Source organism: Anticarsia gemmatalis, chromosome 16 (assembly GCF_050436995.1).
Source record: "Anticarsia gemmatalis isolate Benzon Research Colony breed Stoneville strain chromosome 16, ilAntGemm2 primary, whole genome shotgun sequence".
Taxonomy (NCBI): Eukaryota; Metazoa; Arthropoda; class Insecta; order Lepidoptera; family Erebidae; genus Anticarsia; species Anticarsia gemmatalis.
Genome location: NC_134760.1, coordinates 10,806,201 through 10,833,273, shown reverse-complemented (window position 1 = coordinate 10,833,273; position 27,073 = coordinate 10,806,201). Strand labels below are relative to the sequence as shown.

The window sequence follows — 27,073 nt, the reverse complement described above, 5'->3', positions numbered from 1 at the left end:
TTTTCAATCGCGTATAAGACCCGTTGCATTATAATATTATGTGTACTAGTCGCGAGAGTTTAAAAACATTAATTTTTTCACTACATTTTCATGTCATTATTTTTTCATTTTAGTTTGTCGATAATAATATTGCATTCTAAGGACTTTGTCTTAGACAATCTTAACGGCGGGTTTATGAAAATTATTTTAGCCTCATCTGGAAAACGAACTTGTTATCAGCAACTTGGTATCAGTCGCATACACTACCGCTCGGACCATTGATAAAGATTGTAAAATCAAATCAAATTATATTTATTGTAACTTATTGTATGTATACGTTAAAATAAACAGAAATTTATTACAATAAAACTTAACTATGAGTAACTTTTAAAAACTAAACTAAACTAGAAATAATTTAAAAATATCAAAATATTTACATACTTATTATACAATATATTTACAATATAAAATATGGATACAAAAGGAGTGCGTCACGCGTCGTAGAATTTCTCCTCACCATCGTCGACTGGTAACGTACCCAGAATGCTGGCAGCATTGCCACGTTGGATGGCAATGCTAATTCTTTGACCAAAGTAAAGGCCAGCATTCTGGTCACGCGTAGCATCGACGAGACGCTTCGCAATCTCTCGGTAGAGACTACGAGCACTCGGGCCCCACGGTCCCAAGGTTTCAACCCCAAACGGCACAAATACGTAATTACCAATAATGTTACTATATTTGCGCCGCTTGAGGTTTTCTGCTGATGCGGCAGCAGCGCCCGCAATGCCCACCGTACCTGGAATATGGGAAGGCGCCAAGGTGTCGACACAGGTTGCATCCCAAACCAAGGGCCTGCCCATACTCCAAGGCAACAACGACATACCGTCCGGCCTCTTCCCATCGTCGCGCGCCAGCCCATTGGGTTCTAATAGAGCTGGAACACCCGCGGTGGCAAGAGACCGGCGAATTATGTCGTTTAGGTGGGCGTGACGCGGGAAACGACCCGCACTCTTATTACACGATAGACCATGGTGCCCGAGCTCGCCGACAGCATCCCCGCAGTGACAACGATGCGGAGAAACACACGAGGCTCCTAAACGAAGACATGTGGCGATGCGGAACGTGGTATCATCGAGCATGGTACCTACGTTAAATGAAGGGAGAGCCTGAAGCCAAAGCCCCGATTCCCATTCTCCCACAGCCAGAAGGCGAGCACGCTCAGCAGAAGTGGAAGATGTTAATAAAATATTTTCCTTAATCAAACTGCTGAGCGGCGCGTCCCACTGTCTCTGAGAGAACAAGTTTCGAGGTAAATCCGTGTTTGGAGCGGCCATTTTCCAGGCGTTCATGGCATCGGTCTTACACGACACTTCAGAATTAACCAGTGTAGGAGCTAAAATTTTCCTGGTCAATTCTTCCGTGCCGTGGACCGAGGACAGGAACGCAGGCAAACTAACATCTGAAATTTTGCGGACGCCGAGGCCTCCTAAACGAATAGGCAAGGAAGCCTGAAGCCATGCACGGTCGTCCAAGGCCACATTGAGAATTTTGGTGAGTGTATTTCTAATGATATCATCAATTTTGAGAAGTGGAACCGAGATTTTCCAAAAAGGCGAAGCTCTAAGGGCATGTGTAAATTTTGGGACGAAAAGACAAAACCGAATGATAGTAAATGCAGAATGAATATTAATTTTGATGAGGCGTTCCGAAATTTCATTAAAATTTTGAATTTTTTCCTCTATAAAAGGTTCAAAACCATCTTCTAAAATAGGGGACCCAAGGAGGCGAAGAGAGTTTTGTTGCATAATTTTCAAATTAGGAGCCAAAGTAGTGAATTTAGAAAAAGCCAAAGATTTGTCTGGTAAGTTATTAAAAAAAATTTCGCATTTATTTGAATTCAGTTCTAAACCAATTCGTTTGAATTCATTTTTGAGGAAAGCCAAATCATTAAAAACGGTATCTACATCGCCCCCAAGGGTACCATCATCCAAATACCAAACGTTAAATTTTGAATTTAGACGCCGAATAATGGGGTTAATAGCCAAGCTAAAAATGACCGGTCCAAGAGGGTCACCCTGTTGACAGCCTACTGAAGACTCCAAAAGATTATCCTTAAAGAGTAATTTAGAAGGGTGCCGATAACATTGCCAAAGAAATTTAAATAATTTAGGTGTTTCTAATTTTGCCTGTGTCAACAGAGTGTCCCGATTCACAGAATTGAAGGCATTCTTTAGGTCAACCTTTAGGATGACCTCACCTTCACTGCAGCGAAGGTACGTCCTCAGCGCGTGTATGGCAGCCTCACAGCCCCCTTTTGATCCGAAACCGAGTTGAAGGGGCTGGAATTTTGAAGCCAAATGTTCTTTATAAAATTTACAACCAATTTTTGCTGCCATACGCCGATAGGTACACCCGACGGCGATGGGGCGAATGCCGCCATCCGACTTTCGCAGGGCGCATAAATTGGCGCCATACAAAACGTCAACGACGGCACTGGCCACACCGCCGGAGAGCATCAAGTTAATCAGACCGGTGAGCTCCTTCAGCAGTTCGCAACCGGCCTCACCGGCGCCCGGACTCACAAGGTCTTTCAGGTGTTGGGGCGTTAGCCCGTCGAGACCGCCGGCCGATCCACTCCTGAAAGAGCCCACAGCCGCGAGGACGTCCTTCGAAGTAGTCAGGATATGATCCATGTCTGGATCGGGCGGATCTGGGAAAATGAGGTCATCAGGCGGCGTCGGATGCTTGCTCTGCAGACCAGCAAGGGTGTCTGGAGAGCAAGGCGCCACCGAATCTGTGCTGAAGAGCAGTCTAGACGCACCAGAAATATCACCCTCCCTCAATTTGGCCTCTACATGTCGAAAGACCGAATCATTGTTGTATGTGTATGTGTTTGTATATTTTAAAAATGTTGGGTCGAAATGATTGTTAGATTTATTACAATTTTGTTTAATTTTTGCTGTCAAAGTTTTAGTACTTCGGTCTTTCTGTACATGTAGAACCCTATAGGGGAAGGTTAAAAGCTGCTCCCAGGCACTAAAAGAGTTCTCCCGGACGGCGGAACCCACACAGTGAGCCAAGTTTTGAGCCACTGCAGGTCTCGCAGCCCGGGGAATGCGCTTTAAAATTGGGACCGAATGTTTAAGATTTGCAAGCTTTTGCCAAAAGGGAATTTGTGGGGAAAAATTGGTGTGATCAGAATTGTCGGGGCTGGAAAGCACATTCTGGGTTTTATGGACTTTGCCAAAATGTACTTTCAAGCCCCGCTCGCCTTTAAAGTAACGAGCCTGGGAGCATTGGGGGCAGCGCACTAGACCGCGCGATGACACAGATGGTTGACTGGCACTCACTTCTGCATCGCCACTGTCTCTGCACTGTGACATATACTTACCTCTAAATATTTACACTTATTACTAAAATAATTATAAAATTAAAACAATATATGTAAAAAACACCGAAAAAATGTGACAATGTCACAGATTGACAGCATAATAATAAAGCGTTGCCGGGGGCACCGCGAGCGTCGCGTCGTCCGCCGTTGCTCGGGGCGCCGCCGCCGCGCCAATCGGCGCGCTGGCCGAGGCGTTGCCTAGGAGCCGGCGGCGCCGCGTCCTGTCAGGGACAGCGACGCAATCACGCCGTCCCCGCCAAATCCAATTTTCGCTTTGCAAAATGTAAGTCCGCTTTTCAGTTAAACATTAATACGAATCATATTTGATTGCTCGATGTTCGTCGTATCGCAACCAGATGCTGTGACTTGACACTTTTGGCTTTTTTTTAGCTTTAGGTAGGTTTATTATTTTTTCAAAAACTAGCCCTCAAAGCGTTCCTAATTATTAAAAGACGTGCTCGAAGTTTTATTTTAGGCATAAATCTCATATATTAAATAATTGGTGTAGGTACACTCGAATTTTCTCGCCCTGCTATTTTGTTTGCGTTTAAATTTACCATACTGTTTGAACAGCATTTGGGACGGCAATCGTAAAAAACCCCGTGGCATTTTGAAACAAAAAAATAATTTGTTATTAGTTTCTAGCGATTCTCTGCTGTCGAGGCTATAGGGAAGCGAGAGTTTGACATCTAAAATGTACTGCAAAAATAGTTCCTACAGCGTCCGCTAGAGGCGTTGATCAGGTTTTCAAGTAAAATTTGCAGCTAGCCGGTTGTCCGTAGTTAATAGTAACTATTAGGTGATCGCATATCAATATGTAATTACAAGGAAGAAACTGCCAAGCGTTGTATCTCTTTCTTATATTGAAGAAAAAATATATAGCAACTAGCGTTGTCCTGTCTACACGTCTTTAATCTGAAAATTTTAAACTTTTTTTAATAATCTAAATCATTCTCAGATCCCCTTGAACACACACAAAAAATTTCATCAAAATCGGTCCAGTCGTTTAAGAGAAGTTCAGTGACATACACACTTACAGAAGAATTATATATATAAAGATGTAGCTCTAGCTTACACATTTTCAGTGATATTATAACGGTGTAACATTAATTTGAACTGAAATAGAAGTTGTGCCTCGTGTACAGATTTCCGCGGAAGCGCTGTTTTCTCGGAATGCACTCGGATTATGACACGTGTTTGCTCAGATAATACAGAACTTTGGATGATTGACAAATTCTCAGTATTTTATTTTGTTTGTTGGCGTTTGAAAATTTGATAAGTGGCTAATATATTTGGCGTGATTTAATGTATGTATATGTATTTATCTACTTACTTATAAGTAACTTATATGAATATTCAATGCTCATGTTTTTGCGTTCTGTCCAAGGCATGAGGATAAATGAAAATATTTTGACGGAATATATCAAGATTCAGGAATAACTTTATTGGTCCGACCCGGTTCTTGAAACGAACAGCCAGTGTCCTGACATCACTGATATCCTATCCATACATTACAAAAGTAGTTTTTTTCCCATTAAATGATATAATTACTGTTATTACGGTTTCCAGTCTTCAATAAAAACAAAATGGAAAAAATATATAATATTTACTGAAAGATAAGATAAATACAAAAATACAATTTTAATAATATAATTTACGATAAACTAACACCATCTAGCGTTTTTATTAGTAACTACAGTTTACTATGATGTCGATAGATGACGTTGCTTGTTCAACTCAAGGTCTGCACTCTTGGAACCGCTGAAGCCACTCTCTGCCTTTTGACGATCGCTCCAAGGGAAACTGGCAACCGTAGCCACCGTTCCCGTTAATCATCAGATAGTCCAAACAGTCAATAACGCCATCTCCGTTACAATCCTGGAAAATACGAACTTTCTTTATCTTTTGCGGATGAAGAAAGGATCTCAAGGACCAAAAGGAGAATGCGATGTGTGTCTCCGAAATTATAAATAAAAAAATATAATTTACCTTTGCAAATTTTTCTATGTAATTCCTAATAATTTGCTTGGCACAGTGATAATCTTTTGCGCAATCTTCCCAGGCTGTAAAGAAAAACATAATTAGTTATCTACTTTACATTTTATAAGTGTCCAAATATAACAAAAATAAAAAAATATTTAAAAGTACCCTTTTGTTGAGATTGACTATACTCGTATAAATATTTGATAGGCACAGGTGTATGAAGTACACCCATGTTTCGCCATCTATACTAATATTATAAAGCTGAAGAGTTTGTTTGTTTGTTTGTTTGAACGCGCTCATCTCGGAAACTACGGGTCCGATTTGAAAAATTCTTTCAGTGTTAGATAGCCCATTTATCGAGGAAGGCTATAGGCTATATATCATCACGCTACAACCCATAGGAGCAGAGTACCAGTGAAAAATGTTACAAAGCGGGGAAAATGATGATTCTCTTATGTGACGCAAACGAAGTTGCGCGGGTCAGCTAGTTAACAATAAGAGAGTGAACCCTTTGCCATATACCAGGCACGATACCAAACTCCGGACTTCTATTGAGAAATATTCTAATATCAACTAAAAAAATGGAATGATATAAATATATATATAGAAATGATAGCAGTACTATTGGTCAATAATAGTTACTTCTGTCTCATCCATCTGATCGAGACCTCCTTCTTGACGTATGGTTAGTGGTCATCCTAATGTCAAAGTTGTTCAAGCCGCCCGAAGGCCTTTGACATGGCTTAACGACTGTTATTGTAGTAGATAACAAGCGGGCCCGACTTTTAACGTGCCCTCTGAAGCACGGAGACGCTCAGCTGATATACCACTATGCGGTCACCCATCTATGGAGTGACCGCATAGTGGTACCGACCGGTGAGCGCAAATGGCTATGGGTGCCTCTTTGAGAGATCGAGGCCGAGACCGAGTTCGTATCACAACCTACCGCACTAGTCACCACAGTTTCAATAGAAGTAAATCTCTTACGATTGTGAATTAGAGGATCATCACTGGGTAGTAGGTAGTAGCTTCCGGCATCAACCCAGTAGATCCTCGATATGTTGAACGGTCCACAGTACCCTCCGGTGCAGCCGTGGTTCATGTCACACCCAGTCTGCGCATAGCAGAGGCATTGCAGGCAAGCGTCGTTTAAGTTCTCTAGAGCTGATCCTGAAAATACATTTGGATTTGATACTTGTAAACAATATCGTGTTATAACTCAGGTAAATAGGTTGTGGAGGTCCGGTAGACAATCGTTCCAAGTAAAATACAAGTATTCTGCTTAGTTTGGAATCAAATGACCGTGTGTGAGTTGTCCAATAATATTTATTTATTTATTTATTTTTATTCAGCTGCATCCGTTGAAACTGGAAGCCGAATTCAATATAGTTGCTAGACTTAAGCTTAGCTGAATTTTACTTGAAAGCAATCAAAATGTTACAATTACAAGTTCTATTTAAGTGAAAATGCACTCTTGAAGCTCACTCTATGGATGATGATAAAGTAATAAAAGTAAAATTATAATCATAAGATGTATGTGATGTCTTAAACAGGTAAAAAATCTCCTAATTCAAAAACCAGACAGGTAATATAATTTATTACTAATACACATTAAGACGACGACCTGGTAAGGGTTGCCGGAGTCCGATGGATGAGGGCGGCCCAGGACCGGTCCTATTGGCGCTCGATGGGGGAGGCCTTTGTCCAGAGTGGACGATTCCCGGCTGAGATGATGATGATGATGACACATTGATAATGAAGCGTTGCATAAAAATAATTAAATTATCAAGAAATAATATGTTTCTTACCAGAGGATCCAGTTATCCAAAAGGCAAAAACTCCGAACAACACAACAGATGATTTTATGTACATTTTTCCTCGTATTTTTTTATATCTGCAAAAAGTTGATTTTTCATTATATTTATGAAATGTGGCTTAACCTGTTATATTATTATGTTCTAGTTTTGCAATGCGAGTAGATACCTATATAGTCATTAATTCGTTTATCCTTAAGCGATCTGCATCGTGAACTCTTTGTCTAAAGGCGTATGAAAAAAATCAACGTTTGTTAATTATTATATTAAGATGTCGAAGAGGTTTTTTGTCATAAAGCTAAGAATATTTAATTTTATTCACATACTCTCTCAATGAGGCTGCCGGAGCGGAAATACAGAGACGTATTGCTGATCGCATGTTTATAACCGATTGGATTTTTCAATATCTCTGCCCGTAATTATTAAATGGGCTTAGGTAGCTTAGACTTCGTAAACCAATATTATTCGAAACCTTTTTCAATTAAAAAAACCTTATATAAATGTCTATATTAACTATAATTTAAGAAAAAAACAGAAATATTGTTACTATTACATGTAAACGAATCTATGTACATAAACTACTAAAAATCTATATAAATATGCTTCCAATCCAATATTATAAGAGGATATATTTGTATAAATGTTTGTAAAGAATTGGTTCAAAAGCACTAGACGGTTTTAAAAATTATTTCACCATTTGTTTGTCACATTATCTCTGATAAATGTAAGCTATTTTAATTGCAAGAAAGAAAAGGATCACTACTAAAACTACAAAATATATCTCCACCCGTGCGAAGTCGGTACGGGCCACTAGTGTTTAAGTAAAACACTAGCTTACTAAACTTAAAACTTACCTAATTAAAATGAATGTTTCTGATCAACAAGGTATCTTCTTCTCAAGATGGTGGTCACAAATGCTTCACATTAGTACATGTCCAGGTAGATATAGTGATTTTTTATTCTTGTGTGAACATAGTCGCAGTTGTCGCAGTTCAATGTAATCGTAAAACTTGTTGCTTGCACACTAACAAACAAATATACATACAATTTTTTTTTTTTAAAGACCGCACTAAGAATTGCTCTTGTGTCGCGGGGACTTTTAGATACATACAAACAACGGACACAAAGCACAACCAGACCCAAAACAATTATTTGTGGATCACACAAATAATTGTTCCGTGTGGGAATCGAACTCACGACCTACCTAAACCACTGCGCCATATATCTATATAATCTTCTTTTAGTTCTGCTTGAATTGTACAGTCATCTATACTAATATTATAAAGCTGAAGAGTTTGTTTGTTTGTTTGTTTGTTTGTTTGTTTGTTTGTTTGTTTGTTTGTTTGAACGCGCTAATCTCAGAAACTACTGGTCCTATTTGAAAAATTCTTTCAGTGTTAGATAGCCCATTTATCGAGGAAGGCTTTAGGCTATATAACATCACGCTACAGTCATTAGGAGCGGAGTAGCAATGAAAAATGTTACAAAAACGGGAAAAATTTTGACCCATTTCTTAGGTGACGCAAGCGAAGTTGCGCGGGTCAGCTAGTTGTTTATATTCTTCTTTTCCTTTCTTTTTTTGTTGCCATGTGTTTTTCTCTTTTCATTGCCTCTATCTTCCAAATTAGTGACATATTCATGAACTGTAATTTTGTCATTGGTAGGTCTTAGTACTGAAGTATTTGGCCTAAATTAATAGATTGAAAAACCTGTAGTATGAAACCATAAACTACGAAAACTTGTCTGGAAAAGAGTAGGTAATGAAAAAATGGGTGACTGGCGCAAAAGGGAGAAGGTTAACACCCGGTAGTAGTTGAATAGAAGATGCACATGATAGTTATAAATGATTTTATACTACGATTGTCACGTTTATGGAGTACTAGCTGACCCGCGCAACTTCGCTTGCGTCACATAAGAGAATCATAATTTTCCCCGTTTTTGTAACATTTTTTATTGCTACTCTGCTCCTATTAGTCGTAGCGTGATGATATATAGCCCATAGCCTTTCTGGATAAATGGGCTATCTAACACTGAAATATTTTTTCAAATCGGACCAGTAGTTTCTGAGATTAGCGCGTTCAAACAAACAAACTCTTCAGCTTTATAATATTAGAATAGATGTAAACGCGCGGAGAACTTTGCTAAGTTAGTGTACCGCGTACACTGTGTAACTATATATTTTATGATAAACGACCGTATGTATGTATAAGAAATAATAAGGTATACTGAGATCAGGTTTTACCACAGTCTCTCGTTTTGTTGTGATGTCGCCAGTGTGCACTTAAAGAGCGAGATTCTTGAACTTATAAACTGGTATTAGTGCTAGGTCCCCTCTCGAGTCAAAACCATTTAGCCTTGCTATAAACTTGTATTTTTTCTACAGCTTGTTGCTATATTCAGGATGAAGCCTTTATGCGCCTAATAACTTCGTGTCTCTGAAATTAGGAGATTTGGGAGAGGAGAGATGTTGGAACGGATTGATGTCGTCGTTGTTACATTTTAAATACCTGCACTCCTCTCCTACATTTTTTGTTTATAGGATCTGATCTTGTTGCAGCTCCCACAAGTTTATTTAATGCATCATATTCCTATTTATGGACTTAGAAATAAGGATATGAGTTTGTTTTTGCTTATTGGACTATCTTCGGGTAGTGGTTGAAAAGAAACACAAAATGAGTAAAAAATATTTTTATTCCTAAATCAAAGCTGTTATTCTATTGGTTCACAAAACACTAACGCCATCTAGCGCCGTCATTAGTCAACACAGTTTATTATAGTACCAACAGATGTCGCTACTTATTGATAGGCTTACAATTTGCATTGTTCGAATCGTTTGAGCCACCTTCTGCCGTTCGGTGTTCGGTTTAGGTTACCCTGGCAGGAGTAGCCGCCATTCCCGTTGATCATCAGATAGTCGAAACAATCTGTGACTCCATCTCCGTTACAGTCCTGGGAAACAAAACAAAAACATTTTTAGCCTGTCATACGATAGAAAGACGGAGAATTGATACAAATGGCGGTGTTTTCGCGATCACAATTGGTCAATGTGGTGTGGCCGGAACCGCTTGGCCGCAGTTTCAATTCCCACACGGTCTCAATATTTGTGTGATCCATGATTAAATCGTTACTTGGGGTCAAGTGCAGTTAGTTTCAACCATGTCACTATCTTTACTTGAGACAGTTATAAAAAGTGTTAATTCTACAGTAGTTTGTTACCTTTCCAAACCTTTCTAAGTATCCTTCGATAATTCTCTTGGCGCAGTGCAAACTTCTCGCGCAGTCCTCCCACGCTGAAACAAAACAAGATTACAAAAAAAAATCTTTAAGCAGTATTTTAAATGAACAAACGTGTTAAAAGATCAGTGCAGAGGTTACAGTATTATTTATATTCTAATATGTTGTAAGGTCAATTTGGGTAACTTTGAATCATTTGGGTAACATTGACAGTGGGAATAATATATGTACTAGTTTCGAGAATTTTTTCATATGATACCAACACAATTAATAAAGGTTTATTCTAGTTATGGAAACTTTTATCAATTGTGTTGGTTTCATATCAAGTCTACTAAGACTACTTAGCAGGCTCAGTAAGTAAGCGCGACCAGCTCGATTCTCTACTACTATCGACTACCGACAACCGGTTTGTCATCGAGAAATATTGTATAAAAATCTAAACAGCGCCTCTAACGGGCGGCGTAGAAACAAATTTTTCAGTACATTCTAAATGTCAAACTCTCGATAGTCGACAGTACAGACTATACAGAATCGCGCTACTGATAAAACTGCCAACCGAGAGTTAACAAGCTTTGTTCTAATTCTTAAACATTCTCACCATGATTCCTCTTAGGGTCATCATCCGGCAGCACCACTTCGCCAGCATCGACCCAGTACACCCTGGAAATGTTGAAGGGTCCGCAGTAACCTCCAGTACAGCCGTGAGTCATGTCACACGACGTTGGCACGAAGCAGAGACATCTGTAGCAGGCGTCGTTTAGGTTCGGGATGAAGGTTCCTGAAACACAAATGAGATGGCCGTTATTTGATTATTCTTAAAATATCAGGAATAGTCGTTTGTCGTTGGTATTTCCTTAATCAAAGTAACTAGTTATATTTTTCAAAATCATTTTTTTTTAGTTTGAGCATCGGTAAAGTCCTTATGTTACTGACATGAATTAATAGTCCCTGATAATGTCAATATTATACTGGCGACAGGGAAAGCCCAAATGGAGGTGGCGAGTTGACTTGAACGCGTTTCTAGATGGATACTGGGGAGCCAGACGTCATAGATGACCGAACGGCCTGGAAGTCCAAGGCAGGGGCAGACCTGGGCTAATTGAATTAAATTACTAATCGGTGGTTGCCAGTTCTTTTCTATAGCAGCTGCCTTTTAATACCCATGTCTTTGAACTACAACTCCACTTCTTATGGAAAAATACTGAAAAGTAACACTAAGCTAAGTCTTCCAGTGGTTTAGTAAGTTCTTGCCTGATTGATAAAGGAAAAAAAGATTTTTTTTTGTCTGCTACAAAATTGGATATGAGATACTGACATAGAATGAATATTAGATTATATAATAATCCTAAGTGGATTTTCCAAAACACTCGTAATATACAGGTTGTAAATGACCTTTTTAATAACTTTAACATTTCAAAATCGTTAGCCTTGTGTATAAGAAAAGATAGCCGAGTGGTATAAGTATTTACCTCCTACGAGTCGAAGATTCAAATCCAGAAGCAACACACCAAAGGTTTCCTTAATGGCGAAGGAAAATATAGGAACATTTTCTACACTTGATTCTTTTAGATCTTGAAGATAATCCGCAATAAACAATGACAGTCAGTAAAACCCATCTCCCAACTACTTCTGGACAAAGGTCTTCTTCCTAACGAGGGGGGACTTAGGCCTTGAGTCCACTGCGCTGTTCAAGTGCGGGTTGTTCAAATAATACGACATATAAGTTTGTTATGTACATAATTAAACCAGTTATATATTAAAAAAGTGTTACAATATCATAATCGTTTCCTTACCAGCGGAGCCTGTTATCCAAAATACAAAAACTCCGAATAAACAAACAGGTATCAGTAGTGTAGGTTTGATGTACATTTTTTTGGCTTCTCGCTTTAATATCTGCAAAAAAATATAAGCAGTCAATTACATAGTTAAAAAACAAAATTTTGATAAAAGTTATTAAAGTTATATAATTTGTTCATCATAGATACCCCCTATCTGGGGGCACGGAAGTGCCCCCGCAAGTCGAGCAAAAAAAAAGCGGCACGGCCGTAACATCCTTTTCTCGAAGCAATTCGGGCTATTTTTGACACCCCTATAATTTCGTTGTGGATAAAACAATAAGCCTGGATTTTCAGAAACTAATCAGTCACTGTATAAACACGGTATATTTAAAATTTCAGTCAATTTGAACCAGTAGTTTAAGAATGACAACTTGTTAAAATTTTGAATTTTGTCACTCACTGATTCACTGACTCACTGACTCACTGACTCACCGATCATCAAAAGTCTAAGGTACTTCTAGCAGACTTAGAGGCTTAAAATTTAGAATACAAATAGGGTTTAGTGTCTTAATCATGGGAAAAATTTAATATTTTCTAATTTCGGTCCAGTTTTCTAAATACACCAACTGCAACAATAACTTTGTAATCCCATATAAATGTATAAGATTACAAGGTTACATTTGCAGTTAATGAATTATTATTACTGTAGAAAATAAAATAAATAGGTGTAAATAGGTACCTACTATATGAGGCATAACGGGAGGTGGTAAAGGGTGGGTAAGGGTGTTTAGCCGACGAAACTGAACAACATTCCCATAAGAAAATATGTTGAATTATGAAAAAAAACGTCTTTCCATACAAATTGGACTTATGTTCGCTCTACAAAAAGAAGTGAGATGCCATCAAAAACCTTCTGTAAAAACCTCAAGTCTCGCCGTAAAAAGTTGTGAGATCTATATAATACCAAGTCGATTAATCTATTTAGTCTCTACTTACAGGACCTTCTTTCTTAAGTTATTACATATGTTATTATCATGCCCATTAAAAAAAATACCTTTAAAACAAATAGATCGACTTGGTCATCGCAAGAAAACACAAATTAGCCATAATTAACATTTCAGGAGCATTAACTTCTTGTCGTGCTGTGTAGTGTGATACATACTAATAATCAAATCATGCGATGGCCAGGTCGGTCTATTTGTTTTAAAGGTATTTTTTTAAAATTGGCATGATAATAACATATGTAATAACTTAAGAAAGAAGGTCCTGTAAGTAGAGACTAAATAGATTAATCGACTTGGTATTATATAGATCTCACAACTTTTTACGGCGAGACTTGAGGTTTTTACAGAAGGTTTTTGATGGCATATAAGTTATCCCCAATGTCACACTACAAAAGTAAGACGAAAAATTAAAATGGAATTTCCTTTATCTATTGATTGAGTTATTGACAGTAAGGCAAATATTTTTAGTGTTTGAATTTGGCAAATAGCTGGTCCTAATTAAGGATTCTGTAACCAGAAACGTTTCTTTGTAAGTTCAGTGTTTTGATTAATATAAATGTCAGGGAATCATTTAATACCGGGGAACGCAAAACTAGACAAGGAAAACCATAGATATAGATTTTAATTAGCACTTATATTGTACTAGTAGGTACTATGTAGTTCAATCATTGAATCAATAAAATAATAAATATATGTGTGTCTCTTGTACCTACATAATGATATGTAAGGAAACTACAAATACAAACAAAAGAAATACAAACAAACTAGTTTTGATCCAGTTGTACAATGCTACACTTGCCACTATACCGGTATAGTGACTCCAAGCAGATGCGCCAGTACTGGACAAGGTTAAATGCGAAATGAAAATAATAAAATATTAATATTGTTATGTATTTGCTAGCTTTGATTGAAGGACAAATAGCACCTCTTGACTCGACTTAGAAGCTTTTATATAATACCTTCCTTCAATGAACATTTCTAATAACACTTATTGTGGGTTCATAATTTCAGCGACTTTTTATCTAGTTATTTTTTATACTATAACGTGTAATTGCCTAACAACGTGCCACGTCCAAACACTTTTGAGCATTTCAAGATATTCGTAGATTTCTATAATAATAGGAGTGAGAATCGAGAGTTTGACATTAAAAATGTTACTACAAAAATAGTTATAACAGCGCCTGCTAGAGGCGCTGATCTGATTTTTATACAAAATTCCTTGACAGCTAGCCGGTTGTAGAAACTGGAGGATAGTATAATATGATACATGCTAAAGTAACATAGAAGTAAATCTTACTAATATTTATTACACAGTCACATCCGATTGTCCACGGTCTATAGCACATTGCGCGTAAGTGACGCGTGATTATGACAACAAACATTATTGTAAGTTATCATTTGTATAATTTGTATTTATTGAAGAGTAATACGGTATTACAGTGGAATATTACCTAATGTTAGAGTTAAATTGATATTATTGCGAAATAAGAAGGCTTGGCTTAAAACGACGAAGTAAACAATGATTTAGACTTTTTTCAGAAAATTCCACAATGGTATTTCTGTTATAAATCGACATTCTAGTAACCATCGGGAAATTCTGTATAAAAATCTCATCAGTAATACCTTTTGACATTACTTTTTTAGGCAATTTTCAATTTCAATCGCATTTTTATTAGATTGGTATCCTATAATTAAACGGTTGCAAAATAATTCCTTATGGTTTCAGAGTAAGTTACGTAGTGGTTATCTACACAAAAGACCAAACTTAGTTTTTTAGAGGGAATCAAAGATCCCAGTAAATACTTTTATTACGGCTTTAGCTACATTTTTATTGTACCCAGATGCTGAAGCTCAGTGGAGTCTGAACTGATCGTCTCCGTGCATCTGAGGGCACGAAAAGTCGGTCCAGTTATTGTTTATGATATAGAAGTACCGGCCTAAGTAAATCAAAGCTTTCGGGCTGCTAGAATTATTACCAGCAGATCATGTAGATTGACCAGTGACCGTTTAACACATACTTAAAACGTATCTTATAAAATAAATTGATATAAGTATTTTCCCCATACAAAATAATAATTAAACAGAAATCCTTCACCTATTAACTGACCTTAACACTATAAACACAAATGACGTCACTTCCCTGTAACCTTTCACTAAAACGTTTTAAACTTGAATAAAAGTTCAAAAACACTAAACTTTGTTATATGAATAATTTTGTTAATTTTATTTTATTTCAGATCTCAGAATGTCCGTTCTTCCCAAGAGTGTAGTCTCAACTGTTTGATATATTATAAGTATTTTTATACTTGCTTGTGTATAATACCACAGAAGCATAAGCTCAGTGTAATAGCTAAGTAAGCTTTAAAATTATATTCGCACAGTTCACAAATCTATGTTTTTAAACTTTCGCGACTAATACTATAATAAAGAGCTGTCTTCTTCGAGTTAAGGATGGCTAAGGCTTCTTACGACGACCAATTCAGCAAAGCCGTAAAGGAAACCTTTTTTTTTGCTTCACGAACATGCATTACTGCATGTCCCGCCCCAGGGAGGAAAGCGGGGGTCTGTCGGGCTCTGCTGCCGGCTAGGCGTTCCGGCTAACTTGGGCATACCGACTAAAAACCTGACGGTGTTCCTACAGCGGTCACCATAACGTGGCCAGGACGCGGTACCTCCAATCCTATACTCCGCGTCCCAGCCGCGCAAAGGAAACCTAAGTTATCTTAGGCTTACTACACACATATTCATGTGATGAACTCGATCGGCACAAGCCGACCAATGAGTCGAATCGGTTTTGTTGTTCAATAAATATTGCTGAACCGAATATCTTTGTAACAAGCCTTACTGTGTACACTGTGATGATATTATGTATGTGTAATAATTATATAGGAATCAGGTTTGACTGCAGCTCGAGCGTCTCGGTCTGTGCTGATGTCGCCACATTGAACTTAAACATTCATTTTCAATATTTATTATTGGATTTTCCTTTAAAACTGGTATTTTTATGGATAGATGTTTTTCAAAATTGCAATATGTCATACTTATTTTGGATACCGATAATTTGCTCCGTTTATTCACATAAAATGCTAAGAACGATGCAAGTTTTAAGATTTTGGTCTGATCTTGTATGCAGGTAGGTACTTAGTGCAGATTGAAATGCATCGACAAAAGAGTATTTTTTTTTATATTTCATTTGGTTTAGCGCATCTAAATCACTTATGTGTAACAGTTTAACTATCGGCAGATGTTTCTAACAACAGGCTGTAGGTAGACAAGTGCTATTGAAATTTTTGAATCTAAAAATTTTTTTCATAATCTTACCCACAAAGCAAAACTTAGAAATTCGAAATCATCACTGTAGGCCCGGCTATTTCATCTAAACATCTTCAATAAGTATTACCTAGAAGGTTAAATAAAATCAAAATAATTTCCTACCATTTATACCAATTTAATTAGCGTTCATGGTCATGATGACTTAAATTGTGTCATACTTATGACCAATGTGTTTCCCCAAAAATTACCTGAAGAGCATATTTACATAAATAAGACATTATTATAAACAAGATTTTGGAAAACCAATCTGAGAGGCGAAAAAGAAGGATCGAGGTTCTAACATTTTAAAAGCTTTGAAGGTCTGTTGAAAATACTTTCATAATTATTTAATTTAGAAGAGAATTGTCTCGTTATTAGAAAAAAGCACTGACTGCTTATGCAAATTGTCAGTTTGCGTGCTCTTCAAAGCACGAATGCTCTATAATTTATTAGCAGCTACTCAGATTTGTATTTCGTCTGCTGCGTCGCAGCTCGTTGCTGTATTCAGGTATGTATGCATTAGTTGCTGTATTCACATGGTATATGGCGTGTTAAATCGTCATCATCATCAATGGATCAGTTAAAAAAGTTGTTTGGTGCCTGTCGGGTCATTAACCGACCTGCGCAACTGAGATGCATTGTCCTCAAGGATAAAAAAAATACATACTGGATACATATATACATATCTACATACAAACATTCTTTTTATCATGCCTTTTTCAGACACATACCAAAGAACGCCAATTGGCAAGATCCTTACAAACTTTCCTTGCCTCATTCACATCGTATTTACTCATCATTGCATAATTATGAGTAATGAAGATGTAAGGTTATTTACCTCTGTAATTGTCAATTAAAATATGTCATTTTTTGTGCTTATAGTATAACAAAGACAATGCTACAAGTTATCTATACTAATATTATAAAGCTAAGCTATAAAGAGTTTGTTTGTTTGTTTGTTTGAACGCGCTAATCTCAGGAACTACTGGTCCGATTTGAAAAATTCTTTCAGTGTTGGATAGTCCATTTATCGAGGAAGGCTTTAGGCTATATATCATCACGCTACGACCAATAGGAGCAGAGTACCAGTGAAAAATGTTACAAAAACGGGGAAAATTTATGTGACGCAAGCGAAGTTGCGCGGGTCAGCTAGTGATAATATACAGTCGTGGGAAATTATAAAATATTTAGTGCAAGTATGTTCGTCAAAAAACATTTTTGAAATCTGATTTAAAAATTATTATAATGATAAAGGGCAGAATGTGTGGCTTATGAGTAATATGGCCTGCAAAAATCGTTTACTCAATATTCCATAACCAATTTAATTACTCTTTTCAATTAACAACTTAAATTAATAAAATAAAATACTTATTTTTACGTTTTTTAACCTATCGCGACTTGTACGTTTACAACCGTTTATCTAAGAATACAAAACAAAAGCTTTTACACTCGACAAAAACATTTTCCCATTAAATCCATCCAAAAACAACAACAGTACATTCGAGTAAGTTTAATCATCTCATGAAATGGGATCATGTCTGCAGTCATCGGGGAGTTATAGGCGTTCTGTTTATTACATCGCTGTGCATTGAATGCATAATAGAATTGCTCCAGATACAACGCCATCTATCGAGTGGAGAATGAAATAGCGCTGTGAACGCAGTCTGTGGCTTTTGTGCTGAATGTTAATTTTGTGGTATTGTTTGTGACTTAGGTTTTATAGGAATTTAGTTTAACCGGCAGCTGTTTAGATAAGTTATTTTTTTTGTATGAAAGACTATTATATACCTATATATTAATTTTAATCCGACTTCGTGTGTTTGGATAACACATTTCTTTCAGTAAGAAAACTGCTTTAGTCGTTGCTCATAAAATAAAAGAAATAATAGGTATATTTTATTTGAAAAGTTCAAATACAATCAATCACTCTCACCGCTCCCACCGCTCGTGTATCCACTTATTCTACATAACATTATATGAAAATACCCAATCATTCCTGGTATTCGAACTCTCTAAACGTTACTTTAAAACATAATTGAATTGTGGCTAATATACCATCCTTTCACCCTGACCATATCATCAGTTTCTATCAAAGACCGTATTACATAACGACACATAGAAAATAACAATAAAATTTAATTCATATTAAACACATAATTATGAGTAAGATTACATCCATACGAATCCCTACTAATATTATATTACAAATGCGAAAGTAACTATGTCTGCCTATTCCGCTTTGATGTCTAAACCACTAAAGCGATTTTAATGAAATTTGATTCAGAGGTAGAGTTGACTTACTAATGCGGAAAACTGTAGGAAGGGATGAATATTTGTATGCAAATTCTGCCTACAAACATACATAAAATCATACCATTTTTAAATAGGGGTAGGCGGAAACTAAAGAACGCCATTTGAAACGATCCTTACAAACTTTCCATGTCTCATTCACATACTTATGTAGGATATGAATGTGAATGATATAGATGAAATTAAGTCGCGGGCCAAGGCGAGTACACATAAAACACCCTTAAAAAGGTTACATACAAAAATGACAGGATTATCCATACAAATGACCATGTAATTCACATTAAAACGTCATCATAAAGCTGAACATAAAATACCGCCGTACTTAGCTGTGTTGATATACAACCTCCTTCATTTGCTAAGTGCTTCCATTGTTATTTAATTCTTAAAGGAGGTTTCGGTTTTTTTGGCGGTCTGATAGGATTTGGTTATAATTCAGGGGCGGTTAGGGTGAGTTGGATTGGCATATGGGTTCTTAATAGTAAGTATATAGGTTCAGGTTTTACGTGCTAAAGTTACTAAACTATGTTGGAGTCGACTTCCAGCCTCACCTGATCCAGCTGGATACCAGTATTTTACATGGAGCGACTGCTTATCGGATCTCTACAACCCAGTTAAGACTGGATGTCAGACTTTCAAGATTCTGACTACTGGTATCAAATATCAAAGGTCTTCGAAAATGACAGCCGCGACCCACAATCTAACGGAGGAACATGATGTGTATAAGATGATCACCTATCCACAGATAAACCAGAACAAGCGTAGCTTAACCTCAGAGATTAATCTGTTTGGCTGTTGTTACTTAGCCATGAGCTCCTCGTAAACCTTCTTCTTCTTATCGTATGGTTAGTTGTCAACCTAGTGTCAAAGTTCTTCAAGCCGCCCGAAGGCCTTTGACGTGGCTTGACGACTGTTATCTTAATTAATAACAACCGGGAGCGACTTTTTACGTGCCCTCCGATGCACGGAGACGTCCAATTCAAATACCACTATGCGGTCACCAATCTATGGAATGACCGCACCAAGGTTTGCACTTGCCTTGGTTTGGTAACCCACAGATCGTTTACCAACTGATAAGCACAACTGGCTATGGGCGCCAACCAATACAGAATTAGTTAATCAATAATAGATACCAAACAGTGGACAGTGGAACTAACAATTTTTTTTCAGCCTTACGGACCTCTAACAAGAAAAGGTATAATAACATTTAGGTTCGAACGGCCCCTGAATTGAAGATGTCCGATTAATTCTGAACGTAATTACATAATGTATTTAGATTTGCCGGTTACTTTGCATAATGGCCGCCGGTAAGTCCCGACAATAGCCGACGTACGCCTATTTCCGGAGGGAAGTCCAAAGTTTGGCGGTTTGAAGAAATTATACTGCACGGTTTGTATATTTTATGCTAAATATGTTAGATTAATATAGGTCTAGATTTGTCAACCGTTTTTTGAGTGTTATATGACTAGTATAGGTCGTATTTTGTGGGGTTGCCGGCTAGTAGCCCGCTGACACTTCGACCACTGTTGATAAGTCGTCTCTTACGGCGAGAAAGGGGCTATGCCTTAGCATGTTATTGAAATGCAGCAAGTATATAGATTTTGTTTTAAGAATAGATAAATTTTACAGTGTTCTTGGTTTAGCAACTTTATGTAAGCTTGCCTTAACATAGTGTTTATCTTTATTAAAGTTTTATCTTAAGTAGCCATTAATTTTTTCACACATTTAACTGTTATTTTCAACCTAGCAGCTTCCAAATTGGCATTACTTACTAATTTGTTGAAAATAACACACTGCAGTTTACTTTATCTCATTAACAAAACTTTTATTTTATACGTGATATAGATTTTAATTAAACGAACCACAGGAGACGCGTTGTTAGTGTCAATAAACTTAAAACAGAATAGAGGGAAAGAGGAAATTGCAAGGAGGGAAACAATAAAACGATGAACAAAACATTCCGAGGTAATTAGTAAAAATGCGAGAGAATTTCCATCGGTAGCTTTCAAAGGAAGGTTATGCACTAGACATGGAATACTATTAAAATATCAATTACTTACGTTTTTTATATGAGTTTTGAACGAGTTAAAACGCTATTGAATAGATAAACTACCGCTAAATGCACCTCAGAAACCTGGGGTTATTTAATTCTAACTAGGAATTACTCGGAGGATGTACTTTGATAATTAGTGATTTAAGAAGGTACTTAATATATCACATCGGGTGTAAAAAAGCATCAACGATAGGGTCGATATTTTGGGAAAAAAATGTTGTAATTCAGAAATTGAACTTGAAATTTATTAAGTTTGGGCTTCTTTCTTTATTATACTCGTAGTCTCGTAGGCTATCTGGATGTTAAGCGTTTGATTACCACCTGCATTCGACCTTAGTTTAAACTAGATAAAAATGGCTCTGAATCCTAGTTACCTAGTGTCTTTACACCCTAAACGAATATCACAAAATCTCATTAGTACGAATGCGCGAACCACAAAAAATAATGAGTCGAAATCACCAACTCTCTACTCTCCTATACAAATACACATCGCCTTTATTCCAATAGCAATAAGGTTCATATCTCTGAGGTTTCGGAATACGAGTTTTGGTCTAATTTTGTGGCCCAATAAAAAGGTTCGGCTAGCAGTAAAGTGAGAAAAGTATGCAAGTCTGTTGCGAGAATGGACAAGAAAATGATATTTCTGATACTTGTATAAGTTTTACTCTTTATTGAGGTTCAAAGTTGTGTTTTGAACGTAAAATAGAAAAGGAAGGGTTTGTAAGCTTTGATGTGAACGTTGTTTTTGGTCGAGAATATCGATATGTTGAGCTCCCTCGTACTTAGAAATAATATTTTATGTTGCTACGAAGTTTTCTTGGAAAGGATTGGTCAAGAAATACTTTGAGAGCTTTATTTTATTTTCCGGTTAGTAGAATATAACAATAGGATGGTTTTATGAAAAGAAGCATCGATATGCTAAAAGTGGAAAGTAGCATACATTATTTGTAGCTCAAACGTTAGTTGTTTAAAAATAATTATAGATAGGTGCCTATACATTCACCCAAAATATTCATCATATTTCTCTGTACAAAACAACAAATTGCATTCGTAAATTGCAATACAGTATCAAAACTTTATCGTTTATATAACGAGGGGTATATTCGCGTTTTAATCCATCCCGGCCGGATAACAAGTTGAAAATTACATCACCCTGTCACACTTTGTAGAGCATGTTTTGCGGACGTGTCTTGCTCGTCAAAATTTAGCAGGCGCTCCGTGTCGGCGCTCTGCCAAATATTATTACAGCTTAGATAATCTAGTTATATGGAGTTTTAGAAAGTTCTTCAGTAACGAGTGTTTGTCTAATGCTTTTAAAGTTTTAGATCTCGAATGGATTTTATGAATTTTTAATAAAAAATCTAGTTTTAAAAAAATACATAGACATTTAGATAAGCGTTTTGAGGTCGCCTCACCGTAACGACGGCAAATACTAGTTTGAATTCCATTCCGTTTAATAGAAAATATAAGGATTTCTTTTGTGCCGTTCGGTTATTTCTAAATAGGTAGGTATTTGTAAATTAATTAGCAGCTACTAGTTAATGTTTAGCCGCATCTAGTCTATTTCAAATTGAGTATTTTTTTAATCTAAACTCGACATATTAAATAATTGTCCTATGATTATTGTCCCAGTTAGCAAATCGGTTGACAATCGTCAGGTGCTACAATGTTTGCGAATCGATTAATCGGCAACAGTATTTGATTCGAGCCGTGAACGTGATGTTTCGCTGAAACATGATTGTATTAACAAGTTCTGTTTACAATAGAATTTTACTGAATTTATTTTATTTGGTGTTTAGCTAGCTTTTAATGGAAGTTATTTATTCTAGTGCTACAAAACTGTAGTTGTAAGGGCATTTTTTTAACGTCACGGAACTATGGAGGGTACTTAGAGGTAAGTAGAATTTGTTTGTGTTACTATTTATTCGTGGAATTGAATTAATTACTATAGTCACGAGCCTGTGGGTATATTTTGTTTATCTCAGCTGCTCACTCTAATGTGTCTACAGCTAAGTTCGCTGTCTATGATGTTCTTTTAACTTATTTTTGAAGACTTTTCGGTATTAGTTTTATGCTTACCATAGACCGTCTCTCTTACTAGTTAAACAATAATTTGTAAGGAATAGATATTAACCTATTTAAACCATTAAAATATGGGTGTACATGGGTGTTATATTAACATTTATTTTATGAGCCACATACAAAAACTTTGTACAATATATTGCAGGCATTTGAGACATAGGTTAAATAATGAACAAATCTGCAAATCTTTGATATTATTTTTATTTTGATATTTCAAATAATGGGATTTAAAATGAAAACCAACAAAAATCGTTTCCCAATTCAAAAGAGTGAACCATGAAGCTAAATCAACATTTTTATACAGCCGAAATAAAGCGGAAAACGGAACGGCAGGATTTATTTGATAACAAAGTTATGTCCCAAGCGATGTGTACAATCAAAGTCTAAGAGAATTAGGTCACTACGTTTTACTGACGTCGGCTTGTAAAGTGCTGGCTGATCACTAAATGTTTAAGCTTTTAAGATTTACTGTAGGATCGGAGAGATTTTAATGGGGTATATAATTTGTATTTGAGGCTGTTGTTTTTTTAATGCCGCGAATAGTTAGGAATGATTTTGTAAAGTCTAGGTTACTTTATTTGGGCATTAATTTCATATTTTTGTAAGATTTTTCATAAAAACACTTTTTGTGTTTCCGTTTTTCAGTTTTTCCATTTTTATTTTGTCAAATATTCAGAAATTTACCCTGTATTGCTGTAATTGCTGTAATTACCGAATACACGTGTATATAAAAAAGTGGATTGTTTTATATTACTATATTTACACCTATGGATGTAAGTTGTAACAGTTAGTGTGATAAAAACCAAAAAGAATGTACGAGACAGGTATTTGCCCCATGACAGTGTCCCACTGACACAGTCTAGATACAAAAGAAAACAATATAGTTAACAGGGACGTTGGAAAATCAGGTAAAACTATTGGTCATTTTCTTAAAAGGCAACAAATGAAAGGTAAACGATCTCCTTGAATAAAATATCTTTACTGGTATCTTTCCACGAATTCTGAACGACTATTCCATTGTCCTCAGACTTCAGATAGACTAAATAAGCGAGACTAAATAAGCAACATTTCTGAGAAATGTTGAACAATATCAAAACACAAGATCTTTCTTTTGGATACAAAACGTTTCACGATAGCACTGATTTTCCACTATCAACATTTAAATGTCTTTTCATATTGGCTTCACGAAGCAAAAACAAAACTATTTAGTACTAGCTTTTACCTGTGTCCGTCCGCGTATACAACAATTATATAGCTTATTATCCTATGTTTTTCGGAGATCTCGAACTATTTTTGTGCAACATTTTATTCAAATCCATTCAGTGTTTTAAGCATGAAGTAGGGACAGACAGTGTTACTTTCGCATTAATCATATTAGTTAGGATTGTAAACAAAAAACATAATAAATGTTGAATCCTCCCGGAATGAGGGAGGTTTTAGACCTTAAGTGCCCAACGCTGACCAAGTGCGGGTTGGGACTTTACATTCCTTCAAGAACTGTTCTGAACTCTCAAGCATGCCAGCTTGCATCACGATGTTTTAAGTAAGGCTAGTGGGACTTTTAAATTAGAAATAACATCATATCCTGTACACTGTCACAAAATGGCGGGAGTCTTTGTTTAGGTCATCGTTACACGATATTGCATTGATAATTTCGTGTTTCACGAATATTGATATTGTATTTTAATAAACAGTGTTCGCGCATGCAAATTGGTTTCAAATAGGAACGGCCGGTCGTTAGGCTGACGCGAAAATTGGCGGGAAAACGTGTTTACATGTACCATAGACATAAAATTTTATTTTGTTTGGGTATAAGTAAATTGATATGAGGTTCTCGTTGGTTGGGGAAAATTAAATGTTTTTGGGTATACCTCGATCATTGATGATTACATTCAACGTAATTTTTTTTGTAGGTATTTCTTTATAAGTACTGAAGTCCCAACAGGCTAGACTCAAGGAGTGCGAAACTAGAATGAACAGCGTTGACAAGAGTTTTGCCCTGAAATGGGCGGAGAAAACCTAAAGTAGTGATTTTTTTAAGTTTTGCAAACCCAGAACTTTAGATCTGGTTCAAATTAGGACTACATAGAAAGCACCACCACTCAAATAAAATACAGAACGAATTGAGAACCTCCTCCTATTTTAAAAGTCGGTTAGACAGTAATTAATACGCAAGGCTTTTCAGATCATACATTAAGTGTATCAAGTTCATAAATGTTTGACAATCTACAGTAATAATTCACACTCTGTGTTCCGAGGGCCGGGTGTCAAATGCCGTCGTTTGTCTGCGTTAATTAATATGTCTTGTTATTATATGTTAACGTTATTGGGATGTATAGTAATTTGATTTACGCCGATGATTTTATGATAGAGATGAAAAATGGCGGCCGATGTTAGGTACAGAGTGATATTATTCTTTATTTCATAAACGTTTCTCTAAAATTTCAGCAATTCCATTATTTATTCTCTAATTTACTAAATATCAACAATTTATTAAATATCTATTAGTCTCAGAGGACTGGGCGATATAGTATGCGACTGCTGTTCTCACAGGTTTGATCCCCGGCCAGTAATATCCTTGGTATTAGCACTAGGCTAGCCTCATATTATGTGGGATTAATATTGTACATAGTGACTACACAATCTACATGTGGAATGTTTTTCATACTTCTTTGCACACACCTATATGTTTATGTTATGTATGTATAATTGCCATTATTTTGTCTGACGCCCGCCGTCTGCAGCTCTTGAGTAGTGACTAACGTAACAATCTATGGGAGATACAGCTCCAGGTATGGCTTAGACAGGTTTCAGTTACAATATCAAAATAGCCAGTAAACTGTCTACCTAGGTTCGGAGAAAACGACAGCTAACTTTCTATAGTTTTGCTGAAAACACAGGACTAGTAAGTAGCTCTGAAGATTTTATTTACGTACATAATATAATTTATAATGATCAATACTATGTAATGACTACATTATGGCTTTGGAATACTCTATTTATATATCATTGAATTGTTCGAAAGAAACTAGACGTAACAAACGGACTCCTAAGAAGAAGCCTATTGCTTCTTAATTCTGTGTTTGGTTTGTCTCCGTCACCCGTACCGTTTCCAAACAAGTCTCTATAATAGTTTTTATCTTATCGTATTTTACTTGATTCGAATAAATAATGCGAGTCACATTTTTCTCGTTACTCTAAAAAGGGAATTTTCACAATTTCTCGTAATCAAAATCTTAGCAAACCACATTTACATCTTTGATTCCACGACCCAAGGCGTCCTTTAAAAATTACACGAAAATACAATGATTCTCATTCGTAAAGGAATTCAAATTGTGCCTCGCCGGTTGTTAAAAGCGTGATAATTAAATTAACTAACTATTCCGCGCGAATTTCAGTAAATGAGTGGAAAGGAACGCGGTGACTGAAAATGGCGGGAAATGACGGAGTAAAAGCAATCCGCCATTATGGTAATGTAAGAAAATGTAACACTATTTTAGTTGCGAACTCCTTGCTAGTTTTATCGTTTGTTTTTGTTCCTTGGTTTGTTTTTGTTAGATGTTAGTTATGTTTCCATTTATTTTGTTTAATGTAGTGTAATTGTATGAATAACAGAAAAAATTAGGTAAAGTATTTATTTGACATACTATATTATTTCCTGGAGTTTTATAATCCGGTCGTGTGAGTTTGGTTCGCGCACGAATGGTTTATTTATTTATTTACTTCATATACAAAAGTAGTATAAAGGCGTACTTAAGGCCAGTGGTATTTTAATTTTATTTTTATTAATGGCAATGCCGTTTTTAATAATGGTTTAGTACTATTATTTACGATTTAGATTAGTATAGGTAGTACTAGGTAGATTACTAGAAAAACGGCAAAAAAGTCACGTGTTTAAGCATTTTTACATATGTTTGGTATATATAGCCAATATATATAGCCAGTATATATAGCCAAAGAAGTACATTATCTGTGATAACTAATTTGAACTGTCTAACTATCACGGTTTAGGAGATACCTACAGCCAGGTGACAGACAGACAAACAGCGATATCTTAGTAATAGGTAGCTGGTTCCCGTTTTACTTTACTCGTTACTTATTTTTTAGACAAAGGTGTCTATTTGCCAAAAAGTTTA

The 27,073-nt window shown here is 36.4% G+C and overlaps 2 protein-coding genes across 2 annotated transcripts; both read right to left on the bottom strand.

Moving 5' to 3' along the window:
- Window positions 1-4,959: 4,959 nt before the first annotated feature.
- On the bottom strand, window positions 4,960-8,191 carry LOC142979404 (lysozyme-like). Its single transcript, XM_076124288.1, has 5 exons — window positions 8,022-8,191; window positions 7,162-7,247; window positions 6,341-6,523; window positions 5,360-5,433; window positions 4,960-5,248 (listed from the first exon to the last, which is right to left on the bottom strand). The coding sequence occupies exons 2-5, from the start codon at window positions 7,223-7,225 to the stop codon at window positions 5,108-5,110; spliced, it is 462 nt and encodes a 153-aa protein (XP_075980403.1). The 5' UTR covers window positions 7,226-7,247; window positions 8,022-8,191; the 3' UTR covers window positions 4,960-5,107.
- A 1,649-nt stretch (window positions 8,192-9,840) lies between these two features.
- LOC142979327 (lysozyme-like) lies at window positions 9,841-15,455 on the bottom strand. Its single transcript, XM_076124184.1, has 5 exons — window positions 15,291-15,455; window positions 12,195-12,294; window positions 11,000-11,179; window positions 10,384-10,457; window positions 9,841-10,116 (listed from the first exon to the last, which is right to left on the bottom strand). The coding sequence occupies exons 2-5, from the start codon at window positions 12,268-12,270 to the stop codon at window positions 9,976-9,978; spliced, it is 471 nt and encodes a 156-aa protein (XP_075980299.1). The 5' UTR covers window positions 12,271-12,294; window positions 15,291-15,455; the 3' UTR covers window positions 9,841-9,975.
- Between the last annotated feature and the right edge of the window lie 11,618 nt (window positions 15,456-27,073).